The 26,242-nt window shown below is 42.2% G+C and overlaps 1 protein-coding gene across 1 annotated transcript in view; it reads left to right on the top strand.

The window, feature by feature from the left end:
• The window catches only part of adamts3 (ADAM metallopeptidase with thrombospondin type 1 motif, 3), a gene marked incomplete at both ends in the record, with an annotated part of 134,181 nt that overhangs the window by 91,065 nt on the left and 16,874 nt on the right, over positions 1-26,242 (top strand). The window contains 8 exons of the mRNA XM_079222504.1: positions 4,184-4,297; positions 4,996-5,141; positions 6,341-6,516; positions 7,432-7,565; positions 10,640-10,763; positions 14,681-14,764; positions 15,210-15,290; positions 24,450-24,613. Of these exons, the coding sequence (XP_079078630.1) occupies positions 4,184-4,297; positions 4,996-5,141; positions 6,341-6,516; positions 7,432-7,565; positions 10,640-10,763; positions 14,681-14,764; positions 15,210-15,290; positions 24,450-24,613 (1,023 nt within the window). The remainder of the gene's footprint in view (positions 1-4,183; positions 4,298-4,995; positions 5,142-6,340; positions 6,517-7,431; positions 7,566-10,639; positions 10,764-14,680; positions 14,765-15,209; positions 15,291-24,449; positions 24,614-26,242) is intronic.

The following is a 26,242-nucleotide window of genomic DNA, read 5'->3' on the forward strand; positions in this document are numbered from 1 at the left end:
TTTGGTTTGGACTTATGGTCGAACGAGTAAACTGACGCGAGTTACACGTCGCGAAGATTCGCGACGCTTTTGGTGTGAACGCAGCATAACAATAAACAAGATAAATATTTTAAGAAAATACATTAAAGGCAACAGAGTAGTGCAAGTGCAGCTGTAGGTGTCTGACTAATTGTTAATTGTCATCAGACTGACGGCCAGTTAAAAGAAGCTGTTCCTGTGTCTGGTGGTTTTGGCGTACAGAGCTCTGCAGGGATCTTTCCAGCCCGCTTCCTGACTCTGGAGGTGTACAAGTCCAGGATGGAGGGCAGGCTGGAACCAATGGTTCTCTCTGCAGACCTGACTATCCGCTGTAGTCTGACTCTGTCCTGTTTGGTGGCCGATCCAAACCACACAGTGATGGAAGAGCAGGGAACAGGCTGGAATGTAGCTGAGGATTTGACAACAACATCAGGTCATGCTGAGAACATCATGCACCTCTCAACAAAAAATTCTTCCTGTCAAGAAAATATCAAAAGCTGCAAGTGTGAGTCGTCCTGCACTGAACTTTCTCGGGGAGAGTGTGCGCACTGTGAGGTAGAGCCCACGGCTGCATTCGGACTAAGATCTCCACTCGATGACTAAGCTCTTCATTTTTAATCAAGGTCAGAATTTCTCAGAAAACTTTCTGAATTTGGACTGACAGGCTCTCGGATACCCGGCCTCCCCAGGGGGACGACGGCTGCATCGTTTGATTCCAACACATTAAAGAATGAGGTCGGCCGGCTCCGTCAAAGGTTTCGAAAAGTTCAGCTTGAATCTGTCTGTTAACTTATTTTTTTTTTTTGCTCTTTGCAAAGAAACATATTTTTTGTTTGCTCTTTGCAAAAAAAAAAAAAAGTATATGTAAGCATTGGACCTATTGGTTTGTGGACTACCGTTTTACAGCCTCAGGTTTGACGTTTTGGCCGCCGCCATCTTGTTTTCTGTCCCCAAAAACAGCACGAGAGGGATCTAGCTCAGTGCACACTCACACTGAATGAGACCTTTTTAGACAGGAGATGTTATACTTTATGAACTGAAGGCAAAGAGGAAAGAACAACCGTGTTTGATGTGAAGATTCTACCGTTTGTTTTGATAATATTTCAGTTTGGTGTCATTGCTCTGCACAGGTGACGGTCTGGAACAAATTGTTTTCGATCAACAGGTTTGACTCAGACTTTACCTGAAACCCACAGAGCCTTAGAAAGATACCACTTGGTGGATATTCACAGATATTTAAAGAATCTTGGTAACAGATAAGAAAGCTGGACCGCCGTCTACCGTCCATTTATTGATATTTCTTAAAACAGATTCCATATAAGCCAAATTGTAGGGCTGTGCGGTATACCAGATACCGGTTTCAAATTCCCATACGGTATGAAAGTTTCATTCACCGTCATACCGGTGGTGCAAAGCCGTAACAACTGTTGTCGCTCTTCGGCAGGCAGCAAAATGTATTGTTCACAGCTCACCGCTGTGGGCGCAGCTGTCGAGATACTTACGTGTCAGGGCTATAACTTTAGTCATTTTAACTTTAGTCATGGTTATAACTTTATTACAACAATGAATAACCCACAACTAACACTCTTTAGCAGTGTTAAACACCACGACACAACAGTTTGTGACACATAAACAATTTATAACACTAATAAGTGTACATTTATAAAATTACACCGCCGAACTGCATGCTGGGTACAGCTCGCCCACTATCACAGAAAGAAGAAACAGGTTTTTTCTTCACCTACATTCCCCTGGGTCCTAAGTCCTTCCCTGCTTAGTTTCCTAACACCCTCTATGTACCAACGTACAGCGAGCGGTGAACAACTGTTCTTTTCGGCGTCCATGAATTAATGTGTTTACTCGGAAAAAAATACCGTGATATACCGTGAAACCACCAGAATCTTGTATACCGTGATATGAATTTTTGGCCTTACCGCCCAGCCCTACCATATTGTATGATCCGAGATACATGACGTCTGTAACTTGATAAAGCAGTCCAGCGCCAGAAACAAACCCTAAAAGCAGTGGTGAAGTCACTCTATTACAGAAATGATCACTTACTTTTGGGGTTTCCAAGTGGAAACGCTGGCAGTCACACAGCTTCATTTTGAATTTGAGTGCTGGCAAAGCATACCAGCGGCGAGAGGCACCGAGCCGATTTAAATTCAGAGACTAAAGTGTTAGCTCTCCTGCTGCAGTGCTCTCCACTGACACCACTTTTTTAACACTAACCTGGTAACGGCACTCTCTTTGGGATTTCATTGACTATAAATGCGATGATAATAATTGTCTCCACGATGCGTGGCCTTATGAAAGCAGAGCTGCATGTCATCGGATGTCACTTTGCTTTGGGTAGCTGGCTGACTGCCAGCTGAAAGTCAGGCAAAAGCCTCCATGGCAACAGAACGTGGTAAACAAAAAAGGTCTGTGTGTTCCTAGAGTTTTTTGTCGGGTGACTTCATGGACAGTCGCTTTGGGAGCAGTGAGCCACCGTCCCTGTTGGTTCATTGGGAAGCTGTGGCGGCTCAATCTGATTTAAAATCCAAATATTCAAATTTGGGTGCAGCCCCGCAGACAAAAAGAAAATTACTGATTCGGGTTTGTTTATACAAATGTCCATCTCGGGGCGGATTATGAAACAGACTTGCATAACCAGTATTTTCTATGCAAAGAAAAGCTCAACATGTGGAAAAAGAGATTCTGAATGTTGTCTGTTGATATGTGGAAAGGTGGGAATCATCTTTTATTACTTAAAAATCCAGCTCAAAAAGGCATTTAAAACTTTTTGTCTTTGCTAAAGTAGTGACATAATCTTCTTCTAAATAAAGAAACAATTACATTAGGATTTTCTCTCTCTCTCTTTCTCTCTCTCTACTCTGGAGTAATAGTAGCCTTGTATCATCAGCAGTGTGTGAACAATAATTGGCCTCCCCAGTTAGCCCCAAATGACCCACCTCCAGGTTCCCAGAGAGAGTTCAGAAGAAAAACAAAACAAAAGTCAGAGCTGCTATCGCAGCCACTGTGCAGCCATTGTTTCGTGTCTGAGCCCAGTGGATTCCTATTTGTATCGCAAGCTAAACCCGTCTTTTGTTGGTTTTCTTTGTTATGAAAAAAAAAAAACGCCTTTCAATCCAGCTATTGTCTTGTGTGCCTCTATAAACAAGGACAAGGAGACGAGTCCCACTGATGCTCGCAGCGTTCATGTGTTTCAGTACTTTTCGTCAAGTCGTATTAAGTGAGATGGACAGAGGAAGCGGTCCTTAATCAGGGTCCCCCATCATGGTGATTTGAACACCAATTAGCACTTCATTTGTTGACGACTAGCAATGATCTGAAGTCCCACCGGTCACCATTTTCCGTGTGTACCAAAAATATGATCCTTCTGAAAATGTTCAACTATATACTTTTTCAGAAAAGTCTCTCCTCTGTAAAGTGTAGGAGAGTAAAAACTGCAGGTTGGATAAGCTGCAGATGAGTAAGCGCTTCCTGGAGGTTCGATGGTAATTTTAGGGCTCATGTTGTGCACAAAGCCTCTCGGTATGAAGCGATGCTCCGGGCAGCTGAAAAGCCACTTTTTTTAAGTTGTCTCAATCAGTCTGATCTGCTCGAATCCTTATATATATATATATATATATATATATATATATATATATATATATATATATATATATATATATATATATATATATAAAGAAAAAAAGCACCTCACCACTTTTCCCTGAAGAGAAGGTGAACAATAAGCTGTTCCCATGAAAAGCTTCTTAATCCACTCGGCTTCAGTGGCTGATAGTGGAGCCCGTAACACTTGTAAACAACGTTTAGGTCTGCAGGGTGTCAGCTGTCTATCAGAGAGACAGACCGTGTCTGTGGAATACTTAAATACCTCTTTTTATTCATGACTTTATCACATCTCTTTTTTTGTGTTTCACTTTTTATCAAACCCATTCCGAGCCATAATTGCATCTGTGCATCGTCTTATTGTAGGAATATTTTAATGTCACAGGTCAAATTTGTCTTTGAAATCAGTGATAAAATGTATATATGAAAAGTAAATGTCCATATCTGCCTTTCAGTGGTTCATGGTTATGAATCAGAATGGGGGCAGGGAATGTTTTCATTCGTAATGTCTGCGAACACAAACATGATTTCCTGTTCTGTGTTTCAGTTCCGCACCTTTGACCCGTGTAAACAGCTGTGGTGCAGCCACCCGGACAACCCGTACTTCTGCAAAACCAAGAAGGGGCCGCCTCTGGACGGGACCGAGTGTGCTCCCGGAAAAGTAAGTTAATTTTGTTACGACGGGGCCCAAATGTACGTGGACACCACTCAAAAAAGCGCCTGGACACGGAGATACAGTTATAAACACGACTCGCTATATTTAAGTCTGTTTTGCCTTCATGGTGTCTCAAATGATAAACGATGAAAAGTCAGCAACAACATTACGTAGAAATTATTTGTTTCTACTTGCCAGGCCTCCACAGTTACAAGCCCATAGATGGTTTTCCTCAACAGTGGCGGTATTCTCCGAAACACCAGGGGGCGCTCAAACTAAACATTATGTGAAGAGGTCATCGAGGGTTTCCAAGAACGCCAAAGACAAGACATGAAACTCCTCAAAGCCGAGGAGGAATTACAATTAACTGTAAATTACTTGGATTAAATTAATAATTCATTACATTTGTCTTGTTAGATATTCATGAACGTAATCGCCTTAAATAATATCCTGTAAAGAAGGGTTAAATATTTGCAACAACGAATGTAAATCTAATGAAATGACGGTTTAATAGTTGAATATCATGGAAGTATTTTAAAATGAATTTTCCGTCTTTCTAAAATGTATGCATTAATTATATATGTTTGCGGTAGTCATTTCTGAAAAAAACGCCTAGAGCCTTTTGCACTTACCGCAGAAAATATAGTGTATTCTGATATTTCTGTGTTTGGCTGACCTTTCCTCTGTCCTGTCGTCCTCTGTAGTGGTGCTACAAAGGTCACTGCATGTGGAAGAACCCTAACCAGGTCAAGCAAGACGGCGCCTGGGGCTCCTGGAGCAAATTCGGCTCCTGCTCTCGCTCCTGTGGCACTGGAGTCCGCTTCAGGACGCGTCAGTGCAACAACCCGGCGTGAGTGGCAAATGCAGCAATCGGCGTGATGCCTCACAGAATCAAAGTGCATGACATGTGCATGACATGTGGAAGTGTCTCAGGAAGTTGACTGAGAGGGGTAGACCCCTGCTGCAGTAAAATGAGAGGTTTTCTAAAGGGACGCTGGTGTGGAAACAATACCACTTTTGTCCACAGGGACCGCCAGAATCAACACAAAATACATTTCTGGGAGTGGCTTTAACCAAGGAGGTTTAGTTTCCTAAAAGAAATGTTTTTACAGTTTTTGAAATACACATAGTTAGATGTTGAAATGTATAATACTCTCCATGTCTACAGACAGTAAGTGGGCTGATACTCTGAGTAGGAACTTTGTAAATCCTTTTCTTGCAGCAGGCTATAATTCACTGCCGGTAAAGACCACTATTTTCATACGGTATTTCATCAGCGCGGTGGTAAATCACTTAATTTGACCCGTTAACACCCTTTCCCTAAGTTTAAGTGTCATATGCAGGGAAGGAGAACTTTTAGGCTCAGATTTAAATATGGCAGGTAAGCCTGCAAAACCTGTGGAGGACAGCTTGTTCACTACAAATTAAAATATCAGGAGGATCACCTCACAGAGAAAGGATGTATAGTAAATCAATCACTCCATAGGTGGGTAATGTTACTGTATATAATACAATTATATAAGGATGGTTTCGTCTGAGAAGCCATCATTGGAAACTGTTTTGAAAAGGAAAGGCACTTTAAAAAAAAATAAACTTGGCAGGTGATTGGATGAACAATCTGTCAATCAAACTCTTACCGAAACCCAGTTAGGAGACGATATTTCATTATTACATTAGTATTATAGAATTACATTCTTTACTGTTCTTTCAATGAAGAAATATTCTCCAGTTCTGATTATAAATGGTGCTTTTGCACTATCTACGCCAACCTCTTCGGAAAGCCATAGCTCCTCACAGGACACCAATTGGAAAAACAAGATGGCTTTTCGTATGATGTGAGAATAAAAATGCAGTGCGAGGTAGACAGCCATAAGCCATGACAAAGACAGAGGGCTCCAAAGAGGTTGACGGGCTTAAAAAGCAAACCCCTAATAGTCGTAAAAGTTTCTCCGCACATTTTTCAGGCAGGATTCACTCTCTTATTCTGAGTTTCAAAAGAAAAACTCAGTCTGATCAGCTCTGATGTTCCTCCACTCCCTCCTCCTCCAGGCCCTCCAACGGGGGCCAGGACTGCCCGGGAGTGAACTACGAGTACCAGCTGTGCAACTCGAACGACTGCCCCAAGCATTTTGAAGATTTCCGAGCCCAGCAGTGCCAGCTCCGCAACTCCCACTTTGAGTTCCAGGGCGCCAAACACCACTGGCTGCCCTACGAGCATCCCGACGGTAAGCCAGAAAAATGTCAACAGATTGTTTCATTCCGGCGTTTGTCCCAAAACGGAAAACAATGAAAGTCGACATTTGGACCAGACTATTTTCTCCATTTTTCAATTGACTTTTTCAACTGTGCTCTGTGTCTGCTTTTCCTCCTTGTGTTCAGTTTGTGGATTCACTTCCTTTCGCCCTCTCTCTCTCTTCCCTGTTTTGGTCTCCTGATCGCTGCACCAGCATGCAGAGTTAAACACACCATCCACGCTTTAATATGTGCTAGCCTTTCGCAATCACTGCTCTTCATCAGACTTTGCTCCATGCAGTTGTTTGGTTCATTGCCCCTAAATTGGTCTGGGGGGGGCGAGATGGTAAAGTGGGAACCCATTGTTTTTTTTGGAAGTGAAAGAGCTTTTCTAAATAGTGCAGTGCATTTTGGTACAGCAAACTAAATATTCCTCCCAGGGCGCCGTGGACGGTGGGAGTTGCGTCAAACATGCCTACACGGACACAGCCGAAAGAAGAATAAGTGCATTTTTTTGGATCAATAGATGGTCCATGTGGTTTTATACAAGGACATATTTGTGAGTGTGAGTTTGAGGTTCGATAACAATAAGTCTCCAATGCGTGGCCACAGATTACTTTAATGAGATTCATCCTTATGTTCTCATTAACAGATGAAGAACGATAATACTATTTACTAATGGACCCGTTACATCTTTCATGCCTATGCGCCGGCGGTTGTGAGGCGCTTTAAATGTTACATGAGATTTGTTTTACTTAGGAAAGTATGTAAGAAATGATGTAAAAAAAAAAAAAACATTCATATTTGATGAGATTTTAAAAAGTTTTCAATAATATTCTTCTTTTGCCAAGTTGGATTTTCTTCCTAATAATAACGTTACAACCATCCAATAATCTGTTGTCTCGCAGGCAACAAGAGATGCCACTTGTACTGCCAGTCCAAGGAGACCGGAGACGTGGCGTACCTGAAGCAGCTGGTGCATGATGGGACGCGATGCTCCTACAAGGATGCCTACAGCATCTGCGTGCGCGGTGAATGTGTGGTAAGGTGTTTTTAGACCACGTGATTTTTGACAAGCCACATCAGGTAAATGTGCAGATTAGCGGTTGCGGGCTGTTTGATTATTGACAGCTCCAAATTACACAGCGTGACATCGCTAAACTAAACAATCAGGCACAGGCTCGACTTTGAACGTGCTGATTAGAGCCAAGTGGCAGCATTTTTACACAGTAACCATATTGTTTTGATTTGTTCCTAACAATGTGTCCTGAGACAGCAGGATTCAATCAAAGCAGAATGTGTACACATGAGTAAATAAGTACTCCTGTTGCAGTCTTTCTTTTCCTTTTTCATTTGCTGCTGCTTTTCCACAGTGTCTTCAATGTTTACAGGGGTTTAGGAGACATGCATCACAGCGACAAGATTTTGGCCACTAATTGCCGTAAAAGTTTAAATGCAAATGATAACAACTTTTTGAATGTGCATTTCCAACTGTGTTTGAGAGACATTTTGAAGTAGAGGTTGTGAAAAACATTTTTAAAAGGTGCAAGAGTCAACATACATGGTACCCAGTGGTGGAAGAAGTACTCACCTCTTTAACTTACACTTCACAGTGCAGACATACAAGTACAACTCATGCATGTATACATTTTATTGAGCAAAAAGTGATATAATATGCAGTATTATAATTATTGATGTAAGCATCCGTTTAATGTTGCAGCTGGTGAAGGCGGAGCCAATCTTTACATACTTTATAAACTGCTGAATCTACAATAATACATCGTCATTTGTTAATTATATTTTGTATTAATCTGATTAAAAGTAACTTCAGCTGTAAGTGTATAAATGTAGTGAACTGAATGTATAAAGTTGCAAAACCTAGAAATGTCTCAAATTAAGTACCGTAATTTCCGGACTATAGGCCGCACCTATATATAGGCCGCACCTGCTCATTTTTAAAAGAAAAAAGAAATTGTACATAAATAAGCCGCACTTGTCTATAAGCCGCAGGTTCCCTGTTGAAACATGAGATATGAACGATTTTTAAAAACTTTTAATTAAATAAATACTGGTAACATCCACAACTAGTACATACATACGGCAAATGCTTTTTTTCAGAACAGTACTAAAGTTGTCTTCTTGAGTATCGGAATTGAACAGCCTGAAGGTTTGTAATTACTTCGTCACACATTTTCTCAGCGAAAATATAGGAACCTACCAGAAAAAGTCATTGATCACTATCGCCATCGTCCTCCTGTGCACTAAAACCATTGAAGTCCTCTTCTTCAGTGTCGGAATTAAACAGTCTCAGAATTGCTTCGTTGCACTCAGTCTCTCTTTCGTTTGCGCTCTCAGTGTCACTTTCCTCCCGAGGAAAATCCGCTTGCTGTCCTCCTCCTCACGCAGCAGGCCAGCCTTTCAGAACCCGTTGGTGATGGTGGATTCTTTGACACTGCTCCACGCTGTTAGGATCCACTGGGTTGGTCATGGTGGATTCTCTGACACTGCTCCACGCTGTTAGGATCCACTGGGTTGGTGATGGTGGATTCTTTGACACTGCTCCACGCTGTTAGGATCCACTGGCAGACTTGAGAAAAAGTTGCTCTTCGCATGCGGACAGTTTTTGTAAAGGATTTCTCGCCGCTCGTCGGAGGAAGTGACGTCGTGTTGTTGATGTAATGCTAGAGTTGCTAGTTGAGCTTGTTAGCTGTTACGCCGGAGCTACTGTTAGCGAAGAGCCCGTTGTCAACTCTGTGAACACTCGTGCAATAAACCTGCAAGTTAACGCAACCAACGTCTGTCTGCGAGTCGGTCCTGCGGACGTTACACTACGCCGTAGTCTTCAACCAATCAGATCTTTAGTTTGACAAACTGGGCGGATTCTTTGACGTGCAGGGCCTGCGAGGTGGCGGAGATGTATGATTGGTCAGCGGGCCAGCGTGACCATTAACATGCGCTGTGATTGGTCGAAGGGGCACAAAGCTACTAGAAACTTCTAGCTGCTACCTAGAACCTAGAAGCTACCTTGCTGGTGGATTTACTGATGACTTGCTGGTGGATTTTCACTAACGACGCCTTTCGCACAGAGGATTATATTTTATTTTTGATTTTATTTATCATACACAGCGCTTTTGTTGCTGCTGGTCAAACAGCTGGAGGTGTGTGTTTGTGTGTGTGTGTGTGTGTGTGTGTGTGTGTGTGCGCGTGCAGAGCACTGCAGTGTTTTAATGCTGTTGGCTTGTTTCGTTATTACTAAATGTGACTGGTTGTTTGGTGGTTATTTGGACAACATGGGTGCACAACATCGCGAGGCGAGCGCTGCGTCATGGAACAGTGGCCGCGCCTTTTGGTGGTGCTGGCTGGAGGTTCTGCTGGAGATGCAGATGGGGGTGCTGCATCTGAGAAGGCAGATGGCGCTGGAGAGGCAGAGGGTGCACTGTTCACTGTGACTTTACAGTTGCTAATAGGGGGAAATAAAAAATGGTAAACCATATGTGTCTTGGTGCTTATAAGGTTAAAACAGCTCCGCAGGTCGGTCCACACCGTGTGACCTCCATGCCTGTAATAGTGCAAAGAAATCGGCCGTATAGCAGAGTGAGCGTCTGCTGTCCACACATGACAGTCTGTATGAACGCGTCGTGTAGTGGGCAGCGCCGTGTTCAATACATGCACGGGTCAGACAGGAACTCCCGGCACACTTTTTTCTTCTTCCCCAGTCTGCATCTGATGTGGACACACGTCATTGAAGGCCTTGTTCTAAAACCTAAAACACTGCACAATGCTAGTTAGCCTATGACAATCCATCAATTAGCCGCATCATTGTAAAAGCCGCAGTCTCAAAGCCTGTGAAAAAAAGTAGCGGCTTATATGCCGCTACTGAAATTACAGTACTAATCCGTCAAAAGTGTACATCAGGGCAGTACTTGGTGAGTAAATGTACTGAGTTAACTTCCTCATAAACGCGCACACGCTGTGGCGTTCGAAACAGGATCTATATAATTAGTTCACTGGCATTCATTAAAATCTGTCGCCAGTCTGCTCTCACAATTTCACAGTTCATCCATGGACCAACCCGAACCGCAGCTCATCTGTGTAATTGTTCGCTTTGTTCTCCAGAAAGTCGGCTGCGACAGAGAGATCGGCTCCAGCAAAGTCGAGGACAAGTGCGGCGTCTGCGGCGGGGACAACTCCCACTGCCGCACCGTTAAAGGGACCTTCACCCGGACGCCTAAGAAACCTGGTAAGAGCTCACAAAGCCGGTTCTGCAGACAGAATCATTTTAAAAACCACAAAGAATATGTTGTTTTCACATGAATGATTTTTCATTTTCCCAGTTTCATGCTTTCTCAACTCCAGATGACGAATGTTTCCTGCACAACGAGTGTGTGATTAACCTTCATAGGAACTAAACATGTGGCACTCTTCTTTACACATCACATGTAAATCGTTCCATTAAAAGGTTCTAAATTCAAAATTCAGAGGATGTCTATTGCCTCCACATGGCTCTCAACATGGCGACGGCTGAGCCGTGTGTCTTGCTCACGCCCACAACAGGGGGGTATTCTTCGTACCTGGCTAAAAAAAGTCAAGCAAATGTCCTAATCTCCAGCTTAAATTAGCGAGATGATTGACATCAGGCTATCTGAGTTTCTTCACGGCTGATCCGCGCTGAAACGGTCTTGTTAATTCTAACCAGACGTCAGTCATCTGGATAAATGCGCCCGCTCCTCTTCAGAAGGGATAATAATGGAGCACTGACACCACCATGTTCTAACAGTACAATGGACAATAAACTCAGAGGAACCTCTTTTTATTTCTCTACTGAGAAGCAGGAGATGATCATGAAGGCATATGAGGAAGTCAATATCGTAGTCATTCACAGCAAACGCGTTGCGAATATTCCAACGTTTTTGCAACATTGTTGCCGTGAACGCAACTTTAACAGCGCCCGCTGCGAGACATAAGCGTCGCAAATATATCAGACAAGTTTAATACGTCAGTGTTGAGAAAATGTATCGGCTAATTTGAAGTGCTTCATCACCCAAATCAATCAGATTATATTTACGAATAAGTATATACTTATGAGGATATATGTACTGTATGCACGTATGAATCATGTACTATATATGTGTATATGAGTTTGAATATGTGTATGGGCGGATCAGTATGTATGCATTATTCATAATCAGAAATTCAATCAATTGAAGCAGTGAAAATAAATTATGTGTGATTCTCTGTATTCTCATCACGATCACCTTAATCATGTTTTACAATAATGATATGCATGGTGTACTAATAGCACTGTCATATAATTATGAGTGCTTTCAACACATCCATAAGTTTCTTAAGAGCTAAATAAACTTAAGAACAGCGGCATGCAGCGGCTGACAGTCTGTGTCTGAGACGGCGATCAGCTGCGCCTGTGGTGATCAGTGTCCGCGGCTCGAGAAGCTCTCTAAATAAATTATGTCTTGCCGGCAAAATCTATATCGCCGCGTACAGGAAGTCATGAGGATGTAAAGGATGGATCCTGGCGATCTGAAAGAACTCTCTCCCTATAAAACTAATATAACTAATATTGCTCCTTCATCAATGAGGAAGGGAGCTGCCTTTTTTGTCCGTGGGGGTGGCCAGCTTATCCAGTGAAGTTCAGTAAGCCTGCCCGGGAGCAGGTTTACATTTTTGGATGTGTTGCTATGGTGATTAATCTAAGCTTGCTTCGAGAAACCGAAAACGCCTGACCTACGTCATCTTATCCTGACAATTAGCCCGCTAACTCAGTAAGCCAGGTACGAGAAATAGGGCACAGGGATATCTCGAAAGATCATTTAAAGGTTATAGGGGTCTTTTTGGGCCCTCCCTTGACCCAGGGCTGCCGAAGGTCACTGGTTCAGCTATCCAGTGCTACACTTTGGTAAAAGAGCGATGGAAGATGAGCTAGCCAATCCATATATCTTCACATATAGTTGTTTGCTGGTATATTCATGCTCAGAACTATGAATAGAGAACCATTAATGGAACTCACACCGTTTTTCTCTGCATGCGACGAACACTGAATAATAATTAATAAAGGCTTGTGATTTGAGCGGTCCAGATTTGAGGACATTAAAATGTGTCTCAATTACATTGAGGAGAGCATTAGCCGAACAGATTCAACCCATTAGCAGCATGCCACCCTTTAGAATGAATATTTAGCTTTCCACCGGCTCCCTCAATCAATTATTTTTCACATCTGAAAGTTCAGCAGAGAACTCGGTTCAACAGACGCTGGGTAGGTAGTGTCGGCGATGTTGACGATGCTTTACAGGCGTCGTTTTTTTTAAATCATGATTTGGCTGATTTTGTGATTTGTTTTCCGCTGTGTGAAGAACACAAGATGACAACGCAGCAGGCGCAATGTTTTTTTTCTTCAAAATGACACACCTGCCAGCTGGACTGTGATGGAAATGGACAACTGTGCAGTGTTTGTAATGATTCCAGCTCAGGTGCATTCATTGAAAGCCACGACTGAGACCACCGAGGTGGGAATGGAATTGCCATCCACCTCCCGCAGATCTCCACGACCATTTCTGCTCACTCGTCTGCAAAGTGAGCACCCTCAATTAAATATAAATGAGCCTCTGTGGAGGGTGCAGCGTGACGTGAGTGTCTGACAGCCGTCACTCCGAACAGCCAGGTGCATTTCGATTAATGCCCTTATTAATTAGCAGAGAAGCAATTAAGCCCTTCTTTAATTTTTATAGTTTATTTATTTTTCAAATGTAAATGTTCAGTAACAAAAGTGTTCTTTCCCATCCTCCAAAGCTTCCTCAGGTTATCTCCCCTCTGCAGCCACACACACACACACACACACACACACACACACACACGCACACACACACACACACACACAGTGTGCACTGTTGCATGAGTGTGACTACATGGTTAATTTCCTTTTTGAAAAAATATTTGTCTTCACGTGGACCGCCAGCATGAAAAGAAAAAAATAACTTGACGAATGACCCGTTTACTTGAGCGGTTTCACGATGCCCTCCAGGGATCCATCTCTGATGCCGGCCTCGTCCTTCCTTTACACTTTTTATTGACGCCAAAGTCAATAAAGAGCATCGGAGAATAAACAGAAAAGTGACTCTCTTGAGAGTCGGGACAGGAAGGCTTCATGAAACCGTTTCAGGATTGTTTTGTTTGTTTGTTTCTTTAACATCTCACTCTCTCGTTTTAACTACTCACCTTTTTTAACAGGGAAACAGTTAAGCAAGAGAGCCCAAAAAGAAACCCCATTGTTGGAAAACCCAATATGCAAGTATCCAGTGTCACTGAAACCCTCCCACCCTCTTCTCTTAGCAGCTTCTGAGCAACTTGTAGTGCAGATGGATGCCTAACGCTGTAGAGACGAGTGACACAAGCTGCTGTTTCCTCTGTTCCCTGTTACTAATTAAGTGTCTATTTAGGTCTGACTGTTGCTACTGCTCCGGGTTCATTATCCAGTCAAGTCTCTTGAACTCCGTACAGAAAGTTGTCGTCATGTGTGTGGTAATTTAATGTAAATTAGCCTAACAAACTAACTTTAATGTGAGAAGTGTCACATTAAACCGACCTGCAGACCTTTGAAGGAAACCCCCAAGGGGTCCAGCTTGTCTGCAGTATTTCCTATCATCAGCCCCCCACCCCAAAGAAAACTCTTTGATCAAACTATAATTTCTATCGAGCGGCTTGTGGTTTCAGAAAATTGGCTGCCATCCAGAAATGTTCTCTCGGAAGCGAGAGGGCATCTTTTTTGTGTTGCCATTTTCCAAAAGTTAGTTTGCAATTTGTCGTCTTCGGCATCCTGCAAAGTGATTCCCCACCTGTTGCAACCTGGACTGAACACCCCTCCCCCGCGACAGCTTGCCAGCGCATTCATTACCGCAATCATTGCAGCGCCGCCGGCGTCAGCATCCGAGTGTTGGTCCCGCCCGTCAAAACTAAGGGCGAGTAATTAAAGCGCTGCAGTTCAGCCCCGGTGATTGACATGTGCTTCCCGCCAAGGAAAAAAACGATGTGAATTCCTCTGGCCCCTCTAGGCTAATTATTATGCTTCCACTGTAGATGGCGTTGGAACGGAGCGGAGAGGAAAACGCCGCGAGACCCATCTAACCAATTCCTTTTATTTTGAAGGGAGGACCAGAGGAGCCTTTTCTTTGCCCAAAGGAGCACGAAATGTGTTTTTGAATGAAACTGAAGACTCTAGAAATATACTGGGTGAGTCACGGTGGGTTTGCAAGGGGTGGACATCCGAGACTAAAGACCTTTGCTGTCCTGTAGTCTGAAGAAGAAAAAAAAAAGCTGTTGCTTGTGCCTCAATTGAAACGTGGCCGAAGGCATTCACATCATCTCGGCACGTGATCAATATGACGGATGAGAAGGTGGCGTTTCGGTGCAGGTGGATGTGAATGAGCGGCCTGTTTTCAATGAGCTGACAAGTAGTCTTTTTTTTTTTTTTTACCTTTTTCTTCCCTCAAACGCCTTCCAACATCTGTGTAGAGCAAAGAGAAGCAGACTTCTGATCCAAGCGCGATGTCCACCGCTGCAAACAAAAAAAACAGATCATCCCTGTATCTGCTTAACTTACTTTTCTGTGTCTTTTATCTCCCCCTCCTCCCCCTCCTCCCCCTCTGCTTCCGCCGCTGCTGCAAACTTGGCAAAGGCTACCTTAAGATGTTTCTCATTCCTCCTGGAGCTAGACATGTGAGCATCCAAGAACACGAGGCCTCCCCTCAGATTCTTGGTAAGTGTAACTTCCTTAACACGAAACACATGTTTGAAAAAAATCAAGAGGAGAGATATCGCCACCCTCCCCATGATTTTCCCGGAAGACGAGTGGGAACATTTGCTGTAAAAATCACAGATTGTAGGCTTTGCATAATGTGTTCTCTGCAACCATTTGAGGCGGATAAAATGAGTCTTCATGAGGCTCATTCATCATTAATCAATCTGTTTAAGAGAGCTTTCGAGATTCAAATTGGCGGCGCCTTTTCTCGAGTGTGATGAGGTGAATACAGTCGCGCTGCAGTGAAGAATCAACATGATTCACGACCAGTAGAAAGAAATATGCGAGAATTCAGAATGAAAACATCTTCATGTTCATATTTGAGTGCTGCCGATTGGGGAGTAGGGGAGGAGTAGGCCATGGGGGCAGAACCTAAAAAACAGCTAACTCAACTGGACACTTATTTTTATCATAATTCATTCAGAGTCATTACAGTGACTCTAACCTTAACAGAGGTTTGCATTGACTTGCATTATTATGCGTTCAAGAGTATGATTGACATTAGCATTGGGCCCCCATTTGGCATCTTTCATCTTTCATCAAGAGTCTCCCGCTGCTTTCCGTTTCAACATTGGTTTTCTTTAATAATTATGTTTTGAGCTTAACGTCTCAATAAAGTAGTTATGTCAACATAAACCATATTTCCTGAACACTAATGAAGTTGTTGTTGTGACTAAACCTAGCTCCATCCAAAACAGAGTCAAACAATATTTGCAAGGCAATTAAGGCAATTTGTAAAGGCAAAAATGTATTTTCTTTCTCTGATTGTTTTCTGCCTTCTAATCAATCAAAGCAGTATAAAAAATGATTTTCAATTTGATCGGCACAACAATAAATAATAATGTTAATACTGCCTTAATCGATTAGAGGACAGAAAACAATTTGAATGATATAAAGTCCTGATGTTTTGTTAAAGTCTAACGTTTTAGCTCTGGTTGGTCCTCATAAAGTCAGTCTCTCTAATATGTTGACAAACTGGCCTCTAACTGTTTGTGTCCAAAGTGTCATCGTGAGTTCAAACCATATTAATATGAAAACGACTGATTGATGCTGCTGTAAATGAACAAACGCAACGTTTAAGACCTACAAAGTTGATTTGTAACAACACGTTAGAGAGAAGTCGGCATCGACGTCCTCGACCATGAGGCCAGCGCGTGTTTTACATTTCCGCCCCACGAGAGGGGAGGGGACGAGAAGTGAAGAAGTTTGAAGGAAACTGACGTATGGTGAGTGTTTGAGGAGAGAGGATGAACTCCATCGGTGTCCCAACAGAGGACAACAAAACAACAAGCATGGTGGGAATTACTTAAAAACATAAAAACAGTGGAGGAGTGGGTTGATTTTGATACGATTTCTATCTCAAAATTCATAAAAAAGCCCACATCGATCCCGACAGACGTCCTCTCTGGACCGAGTGTCTGGAATCGGATTTTGCCGTAAACCGGCTGAAACATGATCTGAAGATCTGGGATGTGATGAATCGTTTAGTTTTTTAAATTAGTTTCCAGATTAATTTTATCCGTTAGATGATTGTTTCCTTTGGAAAGAAAATTGGGGGAAAAAAGTGAGAAATTAGAGTTCACCCCACATTCACCTTCAACAGTTCAAACCTCAAAAATATTTAAAATAATAAAAAATATATATGCTAAATGCTTATGAAAATAGAAACGTGGAGTTAGAAGTACAATATGTCCCCCTGAAATGTAACGGTGTAGAAGTATAAAGTAGCATGAAAAGAAATACAAGTAAAAAAAAAAAAGACCAGTGCTTTGACAGACAGTTGAGCGAGAGAGGAGCTTGTCACGTATGCCAGTCTTGTTAGGAAGACTCTCTGAGTGTCACTGCATATTCAAGTCAACATAGTTTTTGTTCATGAAATCACATTTCACATATTTGGCTCCGGGAGTCTTTGGGGAGAGTGAACGTTTTCCTCATGACAGTGGAAAACCTCTCACTGTCACTTTTTTGTCACCTGCACGCCCACGAGTGCTAATAAGGAAGTATGTCTGCCCCGAGCCATCGTTTTTTTTTCAATTAAATAATTATTTATTTCCTGCTCTGGGATTATTACCCGATATTTTTTTTAAAAGCCGCTGGAGGAACGCCGTTTTGTGAATCCACCTTCACGGTGACAGTCATCTTCCATTGTTCCCACGTAAACGCACAAATCAAATTGAAGTTCAATGTGATGTGTTTCGCCGCCTTATTACAAGGTCTTTAAAATGGAAACCATGCCGTCAGAAGCTCTAAATAATTGCTCATTACCTGTAATTTTCCCTCGTTCCCCCTCCTTCTGTGGGTCCCTCGATACGCTATTGATAGGCACGAGGAACGTTTCTAGCTCGGCCTCCAATCCGATTTCAATTTAGTTTAATAATGCGGCGTCAAATCATAACAGAATGATAATCTCTTTTCATATGGAGCCGGTCTAGAAGCACTCCATTATTCCCCCGTGAGCAGGCACACAAAGAAAAAAAGAAGTATATGCACTAGAGAGAGAGAGAGAGAGAGAGAGACGTGAGAGAGCATTTTATCTTCATCAAAAGAAAGAAAGAGGAGGAGGATTCCAATAGAAAGGAAAATGAAAGAGATATAATGTGTTTGTGTTTATTTGTGGTATTTTAAACCGCAAATGGGGTTAAAAGCAACAGTGGGGACCTTTTTTAGTCCTTTTATTCATGCGCATTCATAAACTGTGCAATTAAAGCGATAAATAATCATCACATTTATTGCCTAGTAAAAAAAAAAAAAAAGCTGCGCAGATGTTGTTTTACAAAGACTGTCGCTGACTGCCGCTTTGAATACCAGAACATCCTGCAGGAACATTTTTGTTTTCAGTGCAAACTAAATGTGTGACCTCGCCCTCAAAGTGTGAACGGAGGCTCGGAAAGCACTTCTTTTTAAACACGCACAGACCTTTCAGAAGCAGAGGAGGAGGGAGATGCACGTTAGCATCTCATCGGTGAGATCCACGCGCCTCGTGTGCAAAACAGTCTTTGACACGAGGAAAAAACACAGAACATCTTCCCGCCTGAAGAACCTGAACACAGCTCCTAATTACCCCTTTGAAGAACTTTACTTGAGTATTCCCACTCTACTGTTTTTCAGCATTTTTACTCTGCTGTTGTTAGTTGTTGATAACATTTAACAATAATTCAACTTATTCCACACATGTCTACAAAAAAATGGACCCCTGATAACTATCTTGTGACCTATTGGGCCGCCTCCGCTCGTTAACTCTATAAAGCATTAAAAACTAGCTCCACCTCGAGCAGTGAAAACAGCAGTGGTGTAGTCCACTTATTTTTCAGTCAGCATTGCGTATACCCACTTCTTAATCACCGCTGGTGCCTGGTGCGCATTATTTAGTAGTGCATGGGTCACTCACAGGCGGTCCGGGTCCGGACCCAGTCGCCGTTGTCTGTGGACCCTGGACCGAAATCCAATTATTATTTCCGAATTATTAACTGTTGATGGATCGCTTCTATTTCACCGGCGCAGCTTTTCCTGCCTTTGCGGCTCTCGTTCAGCGGTCCAGGAAACACACGCCTTGTATATCCTCTCACACACTCGACCAATAACATGTGTGTATTCCGTTAAGCCCCGCCCTCGACTCTTGTGCCATATTCACACACATGGAGCGACAGGAGAGAGATCAGATAGTTGAAAAAAGTACGTGAATCAGAGAAGTTATTTCACTTGGCGCTCCAAAAAGAGAAATGTGGGCCGCTTAACCAGAGCCTTTCACCAAGAATGGAGAGACTGTTACATGTTTATTATTCCCACAATCAGTTCAAGAGCAGTACGACTCATGTTCAGCGATATTAAAATCAGCGATGTGAAGCACCACTACGAGACAAAGCACACGGACCGACTCGCATCCGAAATGAAGGCACAGAAAAATAAACCTAAAAGCCCAATATGATCAGAACCCAACACATGAATTAATATGATCACAGAACCCTAATACATGAACTCACTGACCAACAATAATGTTTACAGAGGAGAAATGAGCTGAAACAAGTGGTTTAATAAGCAGGTGAAGGCCCTGCACACACATTTCTCTTTTTAGATGACAAGAATATAATATCTTGGCTCTTTTGATTGACATCATTTGACGCCAGAATAAACAGAATTTGAAGCTGCATGACAATTCAGTTAAATTAATATTTCTAAAATTAACGACTTTATTTTATTTATTGAATTAATTTACATAGTCTGTATGTATTATTAGATAATGTATTATTTATAATTATTCCAGTTAAATGGGAAATCTGTAATAACAAATATTATAGATGTTAATTAATTTAACTTTATTGAATTTGACAGTCATTTGTTGACACTATTCAGACGTTAAAACTGTTGGCTACTTCAATACATATAGCACAAAATCATTTAGCACAAATGTGTTGTACTACTACTAATATGTGTTGTAATACTGTAATATGAGCACTACACCACTGTAATACAGTGTGTGTCCATGCAAACTACACCAGTGTTAATCACGCTGGAGGTGCACATGCACACGAAACAAACACAGCCATAAACACAGCACAGTACATGAATGTCACAATCGGTTCCCCGGAGAACAGTGAGGATTAGATCAGGAGACAAGTTTGTTGATGAGCAGGAGAAATCAAAACAGAAGGAAAAGAGAAGAAAAAGTGATGAGGAGAGGACATAATTGGAGGCGATAGGCAATAGGAAAATTAGTGGGTCGGGAAGAGAGGAGAGAAGAAGAGAAAAAAAAGTGAGAGGAGAGGAATGATAAGAGGTGAATTGGAAAATGAGTGGGTGAGAAAGAGAGGAGAGAAGAAGAAGAATGGCAATGAGGAAGATGGAAGGATGGAAGAGAACAGGAGAGGTGAAAGGCAAGAGGAAAAAAAAGCTGTATCTGAAAGTAGAGCCTTCAGTGTAGAGAGAGAGAGAGAGAGAGAGAGAGAGAGAGAGAGAGAGAGAGAGAGAGCGAGCCCACTGGACACTGTTGTCAATCCCAGTGTTCAAGGGTCAGAGCAAGAGACGCCTCCGGCCGAAGCCACCTCTGCTGGAAAACACCATAAATAACCTCATGAATTCATCACTGGCACCCATGGCAACACAATTAGAGAGAGAGAGTGAGAGCGATGCACACGGAAGCGCATTCTCTCTGAATGTGTTATTGATGTCGACTGTAAATACTGTAAGCAACACAGTCTCATTCCCAGGGCGTCATATAGCGTGTTGCACAGGAAACCTTTAGCTTCTGCGTGAGACGCATCAAGTGGAAACCCATCTCTGGCAGTATGAGACGCTCAGAGCGACTGCTGTGGAAAACAGGTGACGTGGATCAAAGTCAACTAACAAAAGGAAGTCGAGATGGATGACTTTAACTCAGGAGACCGCTGTTCGTGTCCCTCGTGAAACCAGGTTAATGTGTACTTATTTGAAGTTACGTAACTGGGGCTACAACATTTAAGTACAAAAGTCGACTTTAATTAAGGTGTATTTATTCAATTTGTCTATTCTTTTTAGCTTTTAAAAATGCTAAATGACTTATTTCCAAGAAACTTATGAGCAAATTACTCGTAAACACAATATTTAAAGTGGTGCTTTTGGGTGATTCTTTGTGGAGGAACTCAGTTTTATAGTTGGAGCTGCATCATTCCAATAAGATAATAATAATCCTGAAAGTGCTTTTTTTTTCTTTTTTGCTGTGTGCCATCTTCATTTACTATTAAGCAGTAAACTATATACTGATATCTACACATCTGGCCAAATATCACACGTGTTGTACTTATTTAGAAATCCAGCACTGGGTTGAGAGTCACTGTGGTTTTCATGGATATGTTGTAAAATGTATATATTTGTGTTCATTGTTAACTAGATATTGTTGTTTTTAATATATTGTTGAATTATTTGAATGATGATATTCAATATTTGTGGTGATATTTGTATATATCTCAAGAGGTATGCTAAAATAGTATTCAGCTGTTGAAAACCTTTTTTTTCAGTTTTAGGACTTTGCACTTTTGAGTTTATCTAATTGGTTTTGATGTGTGGAAGAGGATGATTTGTGAAACATGAACAAGGACGCATGGTCTAATTCAGTTTTCAAGTCATTTATTTAAATAAATGTTAAAACTGTGTTTGCCTCATGAATATATGTTATACTCATGCATAACACCACCTGTGTAGGACCAGTAATATCTGCTCCAGGTGAAGTAATGTTAGTTTTATAATAGTACCACACTCTGGCCTACACTATGTTTTGTAAATTAGCTGTTCCAAGAGACAGTTTACAAAAGAAACTACTGGTCTATATGGACACCTTGCAAGGCGAGAGAATAGTTGTGCAATGTTGTGTGGAGGGAGTAAGGATGAGGAATAGTTCACTCAAATTGCATAATTATGTAGTTGTCTCTTACCAGTCTGTGGGTAAGTATTGGGTCAGTAATTTCATAATCCTTATTCCCTGAGGTCAAGCAGCAGGAATCATGTGGCAATGTGTAAATAATACTAGGTTAATCATTTTTGGGTAAACTAAATTAAGCGTTTATCCTTTGCTGTATGGGCTGCTTAAAAAAATTGCAAAATTAAGAGTATACCTACTTCTCCAGGGACCACTACACCACTGGGAAACAGTACAATGCTGTTTCCGCAATATTGACAATCTTAATGTTAGATATGATAAATTGCGATGTGATTAGAACCAGCACCTTGACTTTTTGCTAAAAGTACTTATATAAGTGACTTTTTGATCGCAGGACTTTCGCTTCAAGCAAAGTATTTTACCGTGCAGTATTTCTCCTCGAGTAAAGGATCTGAAAACCTCTTACACCACCACTTTTAGTGATTACCCAGCATTCCTGTAGAGTAGGTTCATAATAGCACCCGCACTTTGTGGAGAGGGCTATGATCTCCTGTGATGGATCGTTCTCCAGCGTTATCATAAAAGCTGAAAGGCCCAGAGTGAGAGAGTAAGGGGCCGTTCACACCAGGCGCGACTTTTAAAAGCGCAGCCGCTTCAAAAACGCCTTGGCAAAAAAAAAAAAAAAACAGCCCGGTGCGCCTGTGGAGCGGGTCTGCGTGCACAACCGGGCGATAACTAACTGCCGGGCGGTAGCCGGGTGATTTTTGCCCGGTTACCGCCCGGATCTTTCTGCCGGGCGGTAGCCGGGCGATCTTTAACTGCCAGGCGATAGTTAAAGATCGCTAATATTAATGCCTCGTCGGAGTTCATACCACACGAAAACAGGAAGGAAGTGGTGAAGTAATAAAGCCCGCCTCTTGCTTCATCCGATTGGCTGCCCTGGCCGAGTGTGACATTGATGAGCTGTGCGACTCCGCGCAAGGCGCTTAAAGTTGAGAATATTTCAACTTTTAAGCGCGCCGAAAAAACGCTAGAAAAACGCGTCGCGCGGCATTTAAAAAGCGCGCATGAAAGGCGCGCCGGGAAACAATGGTTTTGCTAGCGACGCGTTTTTGAGAGTCGCGTCTGGTGTGAACGGCCCCTGACTGTTGGGGGGAACATTGGCTCTATGCTTCAGGAAAGAGCTGGACGTTGCCTCCATCTTCACAAGGCATCAATCAGTATTTGATGTCCTTAAGGTGCACTTTATTTCCGCCAAAAGGATTTTTTTTTTAACTTTCCACCGCAGAAGCTGGAGCGTTAAGATACAAAATGTCCTTTTGGTAAAGATTTCATCAACAGTGCACATCTGGCGCTCGATGAATCTCGCCTCTCTCTCTCTCTCTGCTGTAGTTTTGCGAACAGCATCCATCTTTCCCGTCACTGTCATTATCTGTGAAATGACATGTGCTGATGGATCACTGAGACCATTCTCAGTTGCTTGCACTTCCGAGGACGAGCGGCTGCACCTAGTTTTCTGCTGTTTGCTCTGCATTCCTGTCAAAGTGTTTGACGTTACACACAGAGCCGACTTGATAGATGATCAGCATTTATTCATAACGGCTGCAAAGGAGGAAAGGATGCAGGTCGTCACTCGAGAAACAGTTCATGGTTCCACCTGCTTGTAACAGTTTAAAAGGGAACTTTGGTTAAAAACAGAATTTTGCTTTGCATTTGTCTCATGCAAGAAGGATTCAACTGTTGGACAGTTAAAAAGTCCAAAGCTTCATTTAGTCAGATTTGATTCATGTTTGCTGGGACACCAGACCAAGCTGTCTCCTCTCCATCGCTCAGCGTAGTGAGCGACGTGAGCACCAGAGGAGACCATCCCGTTCGAGGAGACATGTGGGTCCCTTAAGCCTAGAACACTAACGCTAAAAATAGTAACACCATCACTAACATCGGGTATATTTCATGTACCTGATCAAATATACTTCATCAAAATATGTTAAAATACAACAATACAAGGCAAGTTGAAGTACTCTTCTTTTATTTTACTCTATAGAACTTCTCATAAAATGAAAAACAGGTATCATGGGGGGACTCAAAATCGGGTGAACAATGTGGGAATCGTCAATGAAACATGATTAAAAATATAAATAAGCTGTGAACTTGTTCTTTGGTCCACCCGTTCCAGGGACATGTGAGTCTTGTCCCGTGAAGGAAAAGTCTCCCTTCAATGGTAAAACCCATCCACATTTTCACCCGAACACGTGCCTGTTGTAAAAACAGGTATTGGAGCAGGAAGACACACCTACCTTCAATAACGTCAGTGAGCAGCATGAAGCTACACAAGGACCCACACAACTCAGACAAAAGCAACACAATGACAATTACGTAACCCCAACCTTGAAAACAGTGGAAATCACCCGAGCGATTGTTTTCTAGGGCTAAGTGTCCCCTAATTGTCACTCATTTACATTTCAATGCATCAGATGTATTCAAGGCATCTGGCAAACATATCCGTTTCCCTTTCAGCCTCTCATCCTTGAGACGTTCCATATCAGCTCGGCAGCGCGTCGTATGAACTCTAGCATGACTCAGACATTGTTCAGAAACCGTTGCCAAGCGGGTGCCGAGGGTTTGAGCTATTCCACAAAATCGCCCATTTGGGAGCACAATTTGAGCTTCTTTATTTTAAAATGTTTTTATTCTCTGTGTGATTTGTAATTGATTGAGCGTGAAGCCGTTTCTTTGTCAGTGGCTCATAACCAAATGACTGATTACAGCGATCAAGAACCAGGCAACGGGGCATTACATCCTCAACGGGAAAGGAGAGGAGGTCGCGTCCAGGAGCTTCATCGACTTGGGCGTGGAGTGGAACTACATCATCGAGGACGAGGTGGAGACGCTGCACACGGACGGACCTCTGCACGACCCCGTGGTGGTTCTGGTAATGACTCCTCCTCCTCTGTCAAAGCTCATATTGGATTTTGGCTTCTCTTGTGAGTAGTGTGGCAGCAGCTGAGCGAGTTAATCAGAGCTCCGGGTCTGCTAATGACGGCTCAACCAGGAGAAATGTTCTTGGGAAGGACCCCCAAATCTCTGAGTATCTTTGACTGGACGCACACGCTAACGTGTGAATATAGTGAGTACTGGCACACTTTCTCACACGGAAAGCACTGCCAAGAACTAAACATCTCTGTTCCACGTCTATTCATGCAAACACAAGCTAATCTGGCTGGTGTGCACGTTAGCGTGTGCATCCAGTGAATAAAAGATACCGTTATACACTTCATCACTCTCAATTCTAGTGAACTCGGTCTCTTATTTATATACTTGAACTTTGAATGTTCAAGTATGCTGTCTCAAAGGCCAGGCGGAAGTCAAGGAGGATTAAAATGACATGAAATCCAAACAATTGGATCAGCAAGTCCCTTCTGACAACAGCCGCCCCTGTGCAGTGGGGAGAGAGAAAATGTGTAAAATAGTGATGGAGCGTATGAGAAAAAGGAGAAAAGAAAACAATATTCTCCCTATCATAACTTCCTAAGGAATCGCTGCAAAGCCCAAATAAAGCCGTGACATCGCATTTACACAATGGACCCACCTGTCTGACTGAATAAAGGGCCTTCAGGAGACGGATGCATCAATATGTATACAAGGTTGATATTTATTCAATATCCTTTATAATGGCTGAACTTTGGGAACATTTTAATGATGGTGTTTTAGTGTCAGTTTAGTTGAACTTTAAGGATCTTTGTTGAACTTCAATAAGGGGAGGTTATGACTGGTTCACTGGTTATGACTGATAATGATATATATATATATATATATATATATATATATATATATATATATATATATATATACAAAAATAAAAGTATCAAAGGTGTTTAGTCATTTCTCAGTAGGTACAGCATTTAAGTGGAACTTCATTGAAAGAAAAATGCTAATGCTTACTACTTATACTTAACAATAAGTATAGGCCTATTAAATTGACATGGGGTCATTTTTGTTAAAGGTAGCCTATATAAACAATTTAATAACTTCATATTTAAATATGTCTGAAAGTTTCATCCTACCTGTGTCAGTTTGGACTATTTCATCTAGCCCAGGGGTCAGAAACCTTTCCTATCCAAAGAGCCATTTTGCCCTATTTTCCACCAAATAAAAATCGTCTTGGGCCACAAAAGCTATTTGATATCATATCTTATAAATATATATATATATATTTCACTCACTGTATATATAAATATATACAGTGAGCCGCACCAGAGGGGCTAAAGAGCCGCGGGTAGCCGACCCCTGATCTAGACACTCTCAAGTGTCACGCATTGAGCGTGACTGTCACGCATTTCGGTCTTAAGTCACGCCCTCCCGCCACACATTGTATTTCTCACGCTGAAAAAAAACTCTAGGCTATTTAATGTGCCGCAGCGCGCAAACATGACCTGGTCGCGCTGCCCTCACCATGGAGGAATCAAGCACGTCTCCCCCGAATCCACTGCCAATCAATAAAAAGAAATGGGCTACACGAATAGCCAATCAGAAAAACGTATCTGTTGTATCTGGGTGAAAT

Source organism: Taurulus bubalis (genome assembly GCF_910589615.1).
Source record: "Taurulus bubalis genome assembly, chromosome: 8".
NCBI classification, from domain to species: Eukaryota; Metazoa; Chordata; class Actinopteri; order Perciformes; family Cottidae; genus Taurulus; species Taurulus bubalis.